Source organism: Thunnus maccoyii, chromosome 16 (genome assembly GCF_910596095.1).
Source record: "Thunnus maccoyii chromosome 16, fThuMac1.1, whole genome shotgun sequence".
NCBI classification, from domain to species: domain Eukaryota; kingdom Metazoa; phylum Chordata; class Actinopteri; order Scombriformes; family Scombridae; genus Thunnus; species Thunnus maccoyii.
This window is the reverse complement of record NC_056548.1, coordinates 18,693,187-18,706,574: the sequence shown is the minus strand read 5'-3', so window position 1 is coordinate 18,706,574 and position 13,388 is coordinate 18,693,187. Positions and strand designations below refer to the sequence as shown.

At 41.8% G+C, this 13,388-nt stretch overlaps 1 protein-coding gene across 4 annotated transcripts in view; it reads right to left on the bottom strand.

Annotated features, from left to right (window-relative positions):
- LOC121880708 (formin-1-like) overlaps nucleotides 1–13,388 on the bottom strand; it is a 51,294-nt gene that overhangs the window by 23,446 nt on the left and 14,460 nt on the right. For all 4 annotated transcript variants that reach the window (XM_042388167.1, XM_042388169.1, XM_042388168.1 and 1 more), the window contains 5 exons: nucleotides 13,177–13,297; nucleotides 11,479–11,540; nucleotides 8,998–9,698; nucleotides 6,064–6,205; nucleotides 1,227–1,314 (listed from right to left, as the gene is read on the bottom strand). In XM_042388167.1, coding sequence (XP_042244101.1) covers nucleotides 1,227–1,314; nucleotides 6,064–6,205; nucleotides 8,998–9,698; nucleotides 11,479–11,540; nucleotides 13,177–13,297 — 1,114 coding nt within the window. The remainder of the gene's footprint in view (nucleotides 1–1,226; nucleotides 1,315–6,063; nucleotides 6,206–8,997; nucleotides 9,699–11,478; nucleotides 11,541–13,176; nucleotides 13,298–13,388) is intronic.

The window sequence follows — 13,388 nt, the reverse complement described above, 5'->3', positions numbered from 1 at the left end:
GTCCCCCAGTCACTCCGGCGGGTGCAGTTGACCCCCTCTCTCTTAACCAGAGTGCTGCTTTCTCTACTCCCCTCCTTCCCTCTCTCTCTCTCCCTCCCTAGTAGCTCTAATTACATTACATGTCCCATGTCCTTTTAATTTGGCAACAAAGGGGAGGCAAGCAGGCGAGGCCAGGGACCAGAGCCCTTAGAAGTGCTTATTAAGGCGCTGTCCTTCATTGTCAGATTCAAATTGTCCATTTTACTTACACCTCCCATTAAGGCACAAGGAAGCAGGCTCACGCTGGGTGTGAGCAGGCCTTTTTTTTTTTTTTTTTAACCAAACCATCTATACAAACTGACACTGGAGCAGAGAGGAAAGGTCTGAAAGGAAAGGAGAAAAAAATCTAAACAAAAAGGTACTGGTCTCATGTGCTGTTTCGCTTGTGTTTGAGGTGGTTTTATGTGGTAGCTCGGTGTCTGCTAACTGTGGAAGGTGGTTTTGTACATGCTTAGATCATTAGTGGGGTGTCAGTCCCATTAGGCTTGTGGAAACCGTCACTGGCTACAATAAACAGATCTGCTGGCCGCATGCTCAGACTAGCAGGCGGCAGGCACTCTCCGCTACAGTCCCAGGACAGGACCAATTCCTGGCCCATCTATGCTGTCCCCAACACACATATTATGTGTTTACACACATATACAACCACTTACAAACACACACACACAAACACACACACACACACGCCTGCATATTCCACAGAGCAACCAAGCATGCAATCAATCCATGCAGTTCTTCAAATGAAAGAGATGGCAATTTGATTTTAACCAGTGCAGGAGGATTTTCAAGCAGCCTGACAGAAAAACCGAAAGGCTGCTTTCATCCCAGTTTTGCGATCTCACATTCTGACAAATCGAGCCATTTGCTTTCCCCACTGCGGTAACTGGAAAAATCATCCACATTCCACTTGAAACAGAAATTAATCAAAAAAGTGTCTCTAGTTACAAATTAGTAGCTGTCAAAGGTAGGAAATTATTATTCTGCACTGCTGGGCTCGTTATCTCATCTCTAAAAATAACTCCATCTGCATTTTATCACGAGTTATCCTCAGTTTAATGGTAAATTAAGTTTATAACTGCGGAATTGAAATAAGAGCTCCTTCCTCGAAAGAGATGAAAATGATATCATGCTCCCCACAAGCTTCTAGACATGTTGAACATATTCTGATATCAGAAAATATTTCTCACCTTGCTGAATATCTTTCATTTCCAGGTGCAGGCTGGATATGAGGATGCCAACGGCTTGTGAACGCTTCCCGTCCAGCAGCTTGATTATCTGGAAAAACAGAAAGCGAATGAATTGATATTGTTAAGCTTCAAGAGTATCAGTAGGATTCAGTGTAAAACCCACAATATGCACATCAGTTAATAAGGCTTAACCTGAATAATTACCATATAATTTTATGCTCACTTTTCTTTAGATTGACAGGACAGTGACTCATTATTCAGAAGGCAACAACATAAGTTACCTGCATTGACACCATGTGGTGTGATGCTGGTTTCAAATGCTTCATATACTATCTGGAGCTTGACTCCAAATTACATTATCTTCAATCTATTATTCAACCAGTGACATAAAACAAATTGGAGAACAGATGGTGAATAAAAAGTTCATTTCTGTGATAAGCGGTCGGGTAAAAATCATTTAGTCACTTCCCCGGCTGCGGAGGCAGATGATAGATGATGAGTGAGACACAGCGCCTGAAGCCCTGATTAGTCTAAGTCAGTGGTTCTCAAAGTGGGGTCTGGGGACCCCCAGGGGTCCTTGAGGGGATTCCAGGGGGTCCCCAGCAAAAAGGGGAATACTTTATTTTCATTATAATTCCATTAGTAACACAATGACAGAATGTATGACTATTTTGGTCATGGATTTCATACACTTTCTGTTATAAAACATCTAAAAACAAAATTCTTATCAGATGGGGGACAAAATCTTATCACATGGGGGTCCATGGTCTAATTTGTGTCAGTGTAGGGGTCCTTGATGTAAAAAAGTTTCAGAACCACTGGTCTAAGTAGCTTGTGAATCATCTGGATTGACCCAAACATGCAGACTAATCAACACATGTTGTCATAACACATCATCGTGACGCAAACGACCGGGAAATTCAGAGCGTGCACACAAATAGCCGAGACACACTTTGTCAAGTTACATCCACGAGGGAGCAGAGTTAAACAGAAAAGCACCTCCTCCAGTTTGCCGAAGAACATGTGTGAGATATAATCAAAAAATATCAAGTCGCAGTGAAAGTACAAAGGCAAAAGTGGCACCATAAAAGGACAGTCTAGAAGAGCAAGGCAAAGAGAAGCAGGACTTTTATAACAAACTATAAATTCACAGGATTTTTATTTGTGCCTACACATGGTCACAATTACTTATGACTGAATTAGCCATAAAGCCAGAGAAAGTTTTGGCAAGGTAAAGCCCTGCTCTAAAAGTTAATGTGTCAGGCTTCTTCATTAGGTATTATGGCGTTGTCGGCTACTGGGCTGTCCAGTGGGAGCTGGAGAGCAGAAGCCTTAGAAGTGGGTATTGCATTACAGGGCGTTAGTGGGTGCCATGCTGCTTCCAGCTCTATTACCTGGATCACTGGGGATCTCCCACTCTGGGGACTTGAGATGGCTGAGTACCAGGCTTTCCCAACACCTCTAATTAACCACTTTGGACGGGCCACACTAAAAGCAGCCCAGGAACCCTTCTCGCTCACTGTGGCTGCAGAACTTGCCAATTAGCCTAAACAGTTAACTTAATGAGAAAAGACAACTGATGCTGGATGCTTGGTTTCAGACACGCAAACAGCTTGGGTAAAGCGGAGGGAGCCGTGCGATGCTGATGCTGAGACAGGTAGACATCAACAGCTAGCTGCTCCCTCCTGTGGACAAAAAGAGAAGTGTTTATCTTAAAGAAAGCACTCTTGAGGCTTTCTGCTAACTGCTGTGGACACTTAAATAACACAGAAAGGTCAAAGAAAAGAGGAGAAGTGGAGAGAAAATGCGAGCGAGCTAAGAAAATAAATAAAATGATGGAAGGAGACACTGGGAGTGTCTGTGGTTTGAGCTGAAGCAGGTGGCTGATGTTAGGCGCGGTGGGTAGGGTGAAGCAGGTCCAGAGCCGAGCGGATAGTTTACACAGCCACGGCTGAACAGCCAGCCTGCTCTGCGGTGACTGTCTGTCTGACTATCTGTCTGGAATCACCCAGGCAGATGTTACAATAACAACCGGATCAAGACTTCCCATCAATAACCACCTACAGTACACTCAACAAACCCCGTCTCACCCAGTGGTGTTAATCTTACACCCACTCTCCTACGTCATAGCCAGGGTTTCAAAAATATGTTTTTAATAAACGTACTATGATTGCTCATAAGTCATTCCCATAAACCGGTTAAAGTCATTGTTTGTTTAAGGAGATCCGCTATGTATAAACTTGATACAGGTTTGATTTATATGGGTAGAGAAAATTGCCGTTTTGTGTTTACTGGTGTGCATATTTGCACACATACAAACTCAAGAGCCTGTTTAGCTCAATTGATTTCTTCATCTCCATCCATTTCTCCTTCCCTCCCTCATTCCTCAATCAAGAATGCACCGACATGCCCATCCTCTGCTCCCCCCCACCCCTATAGGTGCCCTGTCTTCATTGCCTCTTCCAGCCAGTGGGAGTGAAGCCACATGCCTGCAATTATACCCCCGGTCCAGTCCGGTCCGGTCTCCTCTGCTTTGATATGCTAATCAGCAGAGAGAGAAGGGCTCCAGAGTAAACAAGAGCTTTGATTTTTTTCTGTGGCACACATGATAAAGATTAACTCACTCATGTAGGCATCGCCTAGATCCCCCAAGTTTAAACTTTTGGCGTGTGGAGTTGTTGGAAAACGGGGAAGTGGCTCATATGCATAATGTACACACACATTCCATTCCCTCCCACTCATCTCCTCTTGCTGCACAGAGCCCCCGGGGGCTGTGGTGTTAGCATGATCTGGCAACACTTTCTGAGCAAGTGCATAATGACTCGTGAGGATGTGCTGTCATCACACAAAGGAAAATACACACGTTGGGGCATATACAAACACAAACAGATACAAACAAACAGACACGAACCGGGTAAATGAAACACACTTTTCCCCTCACACAGATTCACTGGCAACGTTACATGCGAATGTGCAGACGCTGACAGAGACAGGTCGTCTGCATTAAGTGTTGACTGGTATTGGTAGTCACGTAGAGAGACAGAGACCACTGTCTGGTCTGATTCTGCAGAGTGATGTTGAGGCCCTCAACCTCTGGCCTGGGCCCAAATTCATCAAACTTCTGAGAAGTACATCACTTTTAAGAGCCAAATTAGCAGTAAAACAGTTCTTTGCTTTCAATGAAGAATAACCATGTAAAAACATCAGTCTCTTAAATTTAAGGTTTTTTCCAAGTAAAACAAGAATGTATGACACTGTAAATAGCTTTTGTTCTGAAGTTTGCAAATTGGAGTAACAGTGAAGGTTTTTACTTTTACTCCAAAATTTAAACTCTTCCTGGTGGCTGACTGGCTCTTGTGCCTACACATCCTCCCCATTTTCACCATCCACTTTGTCCTTATTCACTTTCTCCCCCATTCAGTGCACTTCTATGCTCCATTCTTCCTCAAATCAGTAGCTGTAGTAGTTTTCAACCTCACTTTCTCTTTCTCTTCTTTCTATGTGTCCTCCCCTCCTTCTGCGCCTTCCTTTCTTTCCCACCCGTTAACCAGCTGAACTTCTTGGAAGCCATCATCAGCCAGTGATTCAGATGATTTCTCTCTCAAATGATTTCTCGCTTTTTAACTCCGAGTATAAACTTTCGGGGATAAAATATGATTAAGTAAACAAGTTTCTTCTATTTTGACGACCTTTCCAGTGAGTTGGCCTTCGAAGCGGGTCTGAAAACAACCATGCTTTCACGTATTCACTTTCCCTTTTTATTGTAGAGTCAGACTGTGAATGCTCTAGCTGGCTCTAAACACAGACCTTTATATTAAATATAAGACTGCTATATATTCACAGTGCTGGGGACAAAATGCCTAAATATGGATATAAACTCCAGCCAGTGTGCGGTATCTAAACTAAAGACCATGCAGGTCTTTTCTCCTTAAATAAAAAAGCCCAAATGCTACGTTCAAAAGAAAGTTTTTTTGATTGATATGAATGTGTTTCAACAGTGTTTCCATTAGCGGGGTCAAACCTCTTCCAGGCTGATGTAAGCCCAGGCAGGAGACAGTTGGCAGGATTTGTGTCTGGATGTGGCTGTCTGAGTTGGATCAAATGTTGGACAGTTTAGAGTGACCAGACTGAATGGTGAATGAGAAGGATGGAGATCGAGGACAGAAGAACACACACACACACACACATACACACTGTGGCCCTCTGGAGTTGAGTGGAGCCTTGACAAATTGATCAGGATAAGGGATGTGTATGGATTTAGAGGGGACAGTCTGGGGCAATGGCCGATTTTTAACCGCTTGGACGCCACAGCGAGGACCATGAGGCAGCCAGAATGCTGACATGGCGCTGGCTGCGGCAGAGGTGCAGAGCTGCAGCATTTGACATGACATTAACAAGTGTGTCTTTGGTGGGTAGGGGAATGCTAGATCAATCTCCCCACAAAGCACATCTTCGCTGATTTTTCTTGTTTCGTCTTGAGTATAAATGTGCACAGATGGAAAAAACAACAATCCTGATCCCCGTACCTACATTAAAATCCTGCACAGTGAGAAAAAAAGGGAGTAAACTCATAAACTGATAGCCTGTGTTGGCCCGATGCATTATCTGGCAACTGCAGGCAACAGTCTGGAGGAGGACCTGATGAGAGTCACAATCCATTCTTCCTGGTTCACTTTTTGTTTGTTCGTTCTTAGATTTACGATGGAACATGACAGAAGACAAAAAGCCTATTTTAAACAAAGCTAGATAAGAAAGCACACTAGTCAGGCCCTCAGGTGGCTGTAGTCAGAGACAAAGGTATGCCAGAAAAAATGCACAATGGGGGGAGTAAGTATACCTTCTTAGTTTTGGCTTTCTTCTCATAGGTGTCCGACAGGGGCTTCTTCTTCGGCTGCAGTGTGGCCTTGGAAAAAAGATCTTCGAATTCCTTGGTGTTGACAATGTCTGGTTCCTTCAGAGAACCCCACAGTGTGCTGTTGCTGGGAAAACAAGTGAAGATTTTAGTCTGTGATTTATTTTTTTAAAAATATTTCAACCTAAAACCGCTGAAGATTTGATTTACAGTCACTCATCGAGCTGACTTCTAGAACAGGACAGAAACATCTAGGTTACTCTCCGAAAGCTAAACAAATTGTGTGTTCTATTTGTGGAAGCTTATTTGGTGTTTAATCAACCTGCCAACAGTTTTTTTTTTCCATTTTCCATTTCACTGTCTGACACATACTTGGCAATAATAGCCCTTAAACCAGATCTGTAATTTAAAAAGCACTGTTTGTGAGATAGGTGATGAAAATAAAACAAGTTAAAGACAAACTTGCTTCTATAATTAAAGATCATTTCCAGCAAATGAAGTAGAAAACAGGAGGCAATGTTTTGTTTCAGAAGTTGCTGAGTAACATGGCAAAAACAAACAAGAAATAGAGGTGTCCTAAGTCATGAGGATGTTCAGGAGTGAAGCACTCTGCTGTTACCAACACATCCACTTTTGTGTCCATTAAAACTCAACACGTGTCTCTGCTTTCCCTCCCCAGACTCTGTTAATCAAACAACATACACACTAAATGGCTTATGAACAAATAAACTTATTCAGGGAAAGATTTTGTAATGATGACATCTCTAATGCGCTGCACATGCTTAATTATTGGTGTCGCCCTTTCTTATCATCTTTTCCACACATCATAGTTGTTCTAGCAGGTCATAGCTTATATGACATGACATGGCAGCTCATCTCATGAGAGGGGCAGGTCTCATGAGTCCCAAGTCAAAACCCATTTATAATGAGAAAGACAACCTGGACGCAACATACTAACATAAGCCCTGGCAGGCTTATCATGGCTCAAATACCAGAACAATCAACTGCATTGCCAGTGACTCAATTAGAGTCAAGTAAGTCCAATTGTTTCTTCATGCAGTTGGCTTCCTCTTGCAGTGGTGAGAGTATTTATCTGGGGCAGCCAAGAGGTTTTTTTTTCTGTTGAGGACATAATGATACTGTCCCAAAATCCTCCTTTGATTTTACACTCCCTTCTGAGAGTCTGAGGAAAATAAGTCCAGTGAACAGTGTCTGACTCTGAACCCAACAGTGCAGGAAATTAGCTTGGAAAAGAAAATCACATCCAAACCCCAAAAACTATTTCCATGCAATACAACTTTCTAATTGACTGGATTATGACTATAATTGAATTTGAATACCCCTCAAAGTTCCCTTTTCTTATTGCAGCCTCCCAAGAAAGTCTGTCCTGCATGCAGCCAACTGTACTTTGTGTTTCGGCTTACATTTAGACACCTGGCAACATTTCAAACTTTGCACTGTTCCCCCTCACACCATTAACAGAGATCACACAACTGATCCAGTTATACTGTAGTTAAACATCTGACCCATTTAATGCCCCTTAACTTGCCCCTTTACAGTTAGATTTATAGCTGACATGAAACTGCTGTAGTGTAGTCAGTCAGTCCTCCAGTGTTGGCCAGGACCAGAGAGAGTGCGAACCACAACTCAGCTTCCCCCACTAATCCAGCCATGGAAATACAAGGCCATAAACCTGGAAGCCTGGCACTCGGAGGTAACAACCACAGCCACAGTAAATGGGCTGGATAATCCACTTACAATTACATCTTATCTCAGTAGGGTTCTTGGACGAGGGAATGGTGGTGCAGCAAACACACAGTATCTCTGATATCTCCCTGGATAGGAGTGTTCAGTGCTTAAGAACTGTAGGGCCCTATTAAACCAGGGTCAATGAAGCTTAGAGGTTCATTAGGCCTGGGATAACAGAGGTTTCACTCTTGCAACTTTGAATATTGGATATTCCCATTCAGAGCTTGGGGCTTTCTAAACCCCACTTCGATGGGATTCTGTAGTAATCCCCCAAAACAACAGGTTTAGAACATCAAGATGAGACCAAAAGCTTTAAATATCAGACAGTCTTATCAACTATAAACAAGTCAAATGATATGAGCATTGATTCAGATGTTATTCCAGTGCTTACTGTAATGATATTGTGAACTAAGGTTATACTTGTCCTGGCTTTCTTTATCTTTGGGTTTGAATTGGTTCAGGGTAAAAAAAAAATGCAATTATGTTGTGTAAGTAAGTGTAACCTGAAATTTTTATGGGCTAATAGTGATTTTGTACAGCATAATCACGGCTATTCCAGCTAATTCTAGTTTTGTACAACAACTTCTGCCGTATTTCTGTAGTTTTGGCCCTCATTAATACTGGTTGTAACACTGTACTCACCAAAGTAATTTCTGAGATCTGGGAACACTTCATTGCTGTGCTACACTGAATTCTGATGGGTCAAGAAACACGAGTGGTCAGATGATAAGACACATTGTAAACGAGTCAATCGTTACACCAGATTATCTATACCACTTATTATGGAAGTAGTAATGAAAGTGAGCTCCCCTGGAATACTGACAATAATCCTTCACTGTAAAAGAGAACATGTGTGGTTAAAGTTGTATCATGTATATAACAGACAGTCTGGGTAATAATTTAATGTTGGTCTTTAATTTCTCTTCCCAATAAATGTGGCTTATGTGGGGATTTGTTAAAACCTGTCTGATCATCTGAATGCTTATGTTTCTTGCCCAGTTGGACTTCTTAGCAATGTTACCGCATTCCCAGATCCCAGAATTCTCTTCAATTAACTTGGTGACAACATTATTATTATTAACAATGGTAATGATGGCCCACGCTACAAAAATAAGGCTGTAAATTGTAGTCAGAGCAATGTGAGTATATTTTAAGCAATGTTACACCTACTTATTGTCCTGTATCTGTATCCTGGTCCAGTACAGAGGCTTCATGGGATGGGCTGGCTCAATGACAGACTTCCGTGGAGCCTTTTCCACCTTCTGACCAAAACCGAATCCTTTCATGGAAGGAGGAGGTGGGGGGCCACAGCCTGGAGGAGGGGGGGGAGGAGGTGGACCAACTCCAGGTAGGCCAGGAGGGGGAGGGGGAGGTGGTGGGGGTGGCATGCCACCTCCAGGGAGTGGAGGTGGTGGAGGGGGCGGTGGCGGTGCTCCCATGATACCTGGCAGAGGGGGAGGAGGAGGGGGTGGTGGTGGTGGTCCTGAGAGGCCTGGTGGGGGAGGTGGAGGAGGTGGTGGGGGTGGTCCGGGAGTCCCTGGGGCTGTTTCAGCTTTAACCCCCAGATTTAGTCCGATAGAGTCAAAGTTAAGTTTTTTCGGGATGGTCTGGGTGGGGCTTTGAGCTAGCCCACTGCCGTCACCCTCAGGGCTCTTGATGAAGGTTTCCCTGTCAGTCTGGATACCCACAGTGCGCCACGTCTTGGGTGTCGGGTTGTCTGCAGTGGATACAGCAACATTGCGGACCTCACCTCGCTCCTGACTTGTATTGTATGCCTTGTCTCTCTGCATCTTGGCAACGACTCCCTCCAGGTGTGATATTGAGACAGCATGCTCACCTCGAAGCTGGAAGATCTGGAGCTCAAAATCTGACTACGAGGGGCAAGAGCAGAATGCCAAAAATAAAACAAATCCAGAATATCAGAAATGTCTGTCATTTCACTTCATGTAATAAAATCCTATTAGATGATTGACTTTTCCTCAAATTAACTTGGATCCAGGTTTAAATCATTCTTCCATGGGGCCTTCATGAATATGATTCTTTGTTGAAAATTTACAACCGTCTTAATTTTTTTCAGCTTTATTTTTATCCTCACTCCCATCAAATTCTTCCCCAAACTGAGCCTAATAGATGACTCGCACAGTGAAAATCTGGTAACTCCAGTTTTCATTTGACATTTCAAACAATGAAAAACAATCCAACCAAAGCAAAGTATTGATTTGAGAAAGAAAGGAAATTGTTTTGCAATGAATCTTACACATGTGCCTTATTAACTTATGTCCGTTTAGAAATAGAATTAGGCACGTTCCCACCCTTTCTTGTGGGCTGACTGCGGTACATGTTTCTCAGTGTCAGCATTAGTCCCTTAAAAGGTCGACGTCAAATTAAACGCTTTAAACAGACAGACTTAGAAAACCAATTCTGAGGTCAGATTTTTCAAGGAAATGGTCCATAAAGCAATTTATCAGTGGTACAAATGATGTAACATGGCCAGAACTATGTGCGTTTAGTCTTCCAAAGTAAGTTTGACTCTTGATTAAGCTGGCAGATGAATAACACCTGTGAGACACTGTTCCAAACCTCTGCTTTTGATGAATGAAACACTGATACCTTTAGCTTGGATTTGGAGTGAGTCATCATATTGGAAATTAAAAAGATGTCCATCATAGAACTGTGTGTGTGTGTGTGTGTGTGTGTGTGTGTGTGTGTGTGTGTGTATGTGTATGTGGCAGTGACTTAACATTTGGAAGTCATGTTATTATACATAATGCATGAAATTCTGGATGGTTGAAAGAACTTTTAAATGTTTCCAATTGACACAGTGCAGTCGTAACACGTTATGTAAGATTTTGCCCCAGTTTTGATATTCACTTTCGGTATAAAAGTGCGAGATTGTATTAAGACTCATATATCACAACATTACACCATTATATAAATAGTTTGTTCACTCAAAAGTTTTTATTTTTAATAGTTTACTACATGTTCACATTTTGGTCTAATGTGATTATTTTCATCTAAGAATATTTTGTGTCATTCTGTACCTCATCTGGTGAGCTTCTAACCAAATTACATACACAGTATCTCTCTTCATCAAGACACACCACAACTACATTTGACAGTTTGATTTACTGTAAGTTGTTTCATTTCATACCATTCTATACTATTTCTCTTGGTATAAAATGCACAAATATTGAAGCAAAATTAACATTTAACTTTAAAAACTAACGGCTGACAGGTTGACTACGTATATACTAAGTGCCCGACTTCAAAACCTGTGACACCTGAAAATTTCTAGTGTTATGAGTAAATGCTGTGCTGGAGCATTTCATGCTTACTTAGTGCCATCTTGTGGTCAGGACAGACAACTGCTATAACAAGAGTAGAGGAGCCAAAAGGACCTCAGAAATGTAACTGAATTTGCCATGTGTCACACACACGAATTATTGTCGCAAATGAGCTGCTTCCTTTCGCACATCTGATATTTTAATATCTTTCTATTTAATATTGTACACCAGAGCATATTTACATTTCCGCTTTCTTTAACTACAGTAGTCTGCCCTCACAGATGCCTGGAGTAATTTTCTCTGGTGAATAATATTTTTTCAGTCAGTGTTGTTGTAACATGTCTACTAAATTCATTTGGTAACTTACATGCATCCTCTCCAATTCTTCCTTGCACTCTCTCTTCAGCTGCAAGAGGGCAGCCTGGTGCTCTGAAAGTAAGCAGAACAAGAACACTTGTACTGTACGTCAACACAAACTCATTCTGCTGGGAGTTTTGATTTAATGAATGTACACTAAAGGCTATCAATGCAATAATCACAGCTCTTTGTTGGCGTTATTTTCATTTATAGATTGAGAGAAAGGGCTTATTGGGTTAAAACTATGTTTTCTTTGCTTTATTTGCATTTTAAATTACTATCAAGCTGATCTGCAAGACAAGACCAATCCCAACAAGATGTACTGCTGTCCTTAGTGGTAAAATTCTACAGAAGGGTGAGTCACTTTCTGTATGAAGGGCCATATTTACAACTTAACCAACCAGTTTTAAATTATACAGCTGGCAGAGGTGAAAGCTGAAACAAAACATTTTGTCAAGTCAAAACTCGTAAAATATGCTGATCTGTTGGCACTAATAACAGCAAGGCAGGGAAGTGAAAGAGGTCACCCACAACATAATTCACCTCATTTCCATATAGTTAAATTAGTATTTGTGTACATGTACAATTTCAGATGAAAATAGAAGCCAGAGTACAACTTAACTTGCACTTTCTCTTGTACTTTGTTAGTTCATAAAGCAAAGCATACATAGTAACATATTTTCACAGCAATTTTATGATGAACTCCAAGGCCTACCAAGTTACATACTGTACACCACAATGTGATTGTCTCCATAAAGATGTCTGTCATCTGCTGTCAATCTTTCATTTTCATTAATTTGAGGATTTGACTGGACACATTATTATGTTTTTTGAGTTGTCATTCCTATTACGAACTAGGATTAAAAAGGAGTAAATGGGAGTGATACCATACTGTAGTAATGATTAATCTGAGACAAGTGTTGGTTTATCTACATAGCTCACAGTCTGGACTTTTGCTCTGTTTTTCAGATTCCACATGCTCTTCTCTTAGACAACAGCAATGTCCAATCCTGAGCGCAAATCACCAGAATAATCCACACTTGCTTGTCTTAATCTATTTTCAGGGATGAAGCTACACCACAGACAACATCCAACAGCTGTTGCACTACTCTTATAATGCACTGTACGCTTTTAGTCAACACAATTTCACTGAACCCAGATCATGAAAGGAAAGCTTTTTACTTAGTAATTCAATCAGCACAATGACAGCCATGTGTGCTTTTAACCTATTTGCGTCATTACACCTTTAGAGTACAAAATGGGTCAAAAATGGCGTGCTGCCGAGAGTCTTCTTGATTTCAATGAATATTTTTACCTCACTAACACCCACACATGATACACTGTGGTGCCACTAAACAGCAACCACACAAACAGCAGCATTAAGGCGCAGACACAGGCTCACTGTGTTCTTAAATGGATTTGAAGGATGTCTTTCACCCGGTTTCAGAGTAAAGTGTAAGTGCTAAAGGGTTTGATAGTGTTGGCTTTACTTTTGCTTCAAAGTTTAGAGTTGAGACTCATAGACAAACGTCCATACATTTGATACAAGATATCATTCTATGACATCTCCACTGGTCCTTACTAACAAAGCCAATCAGTGTGAGGTGTGTCAGTGTAAGCTTGACTGGCATGATCCTCTGTCAGCATTCCTGGGCATAGATGTAAATACAGGCAACAGTGTCTAAAGCTATGAGTTTGTAATTCCTACCTGCTTCGGTGTACTTGAGCCCCACCTTCTCTTCCTCATCTTTTGCTTTGGGTGGGGGCCACACAGCTTGAAGACGCCCTGGAGTCCGGTCCTCACTGTCTGCTGGGGACGTGAGCTCTGTCTAAAGGGAGACAACAAATGCAACAACATGAACATATACTTCTGTGTTTATTTATTTCAAAATGCACTGTTTGTCTCAGGTCCTTGTAGTC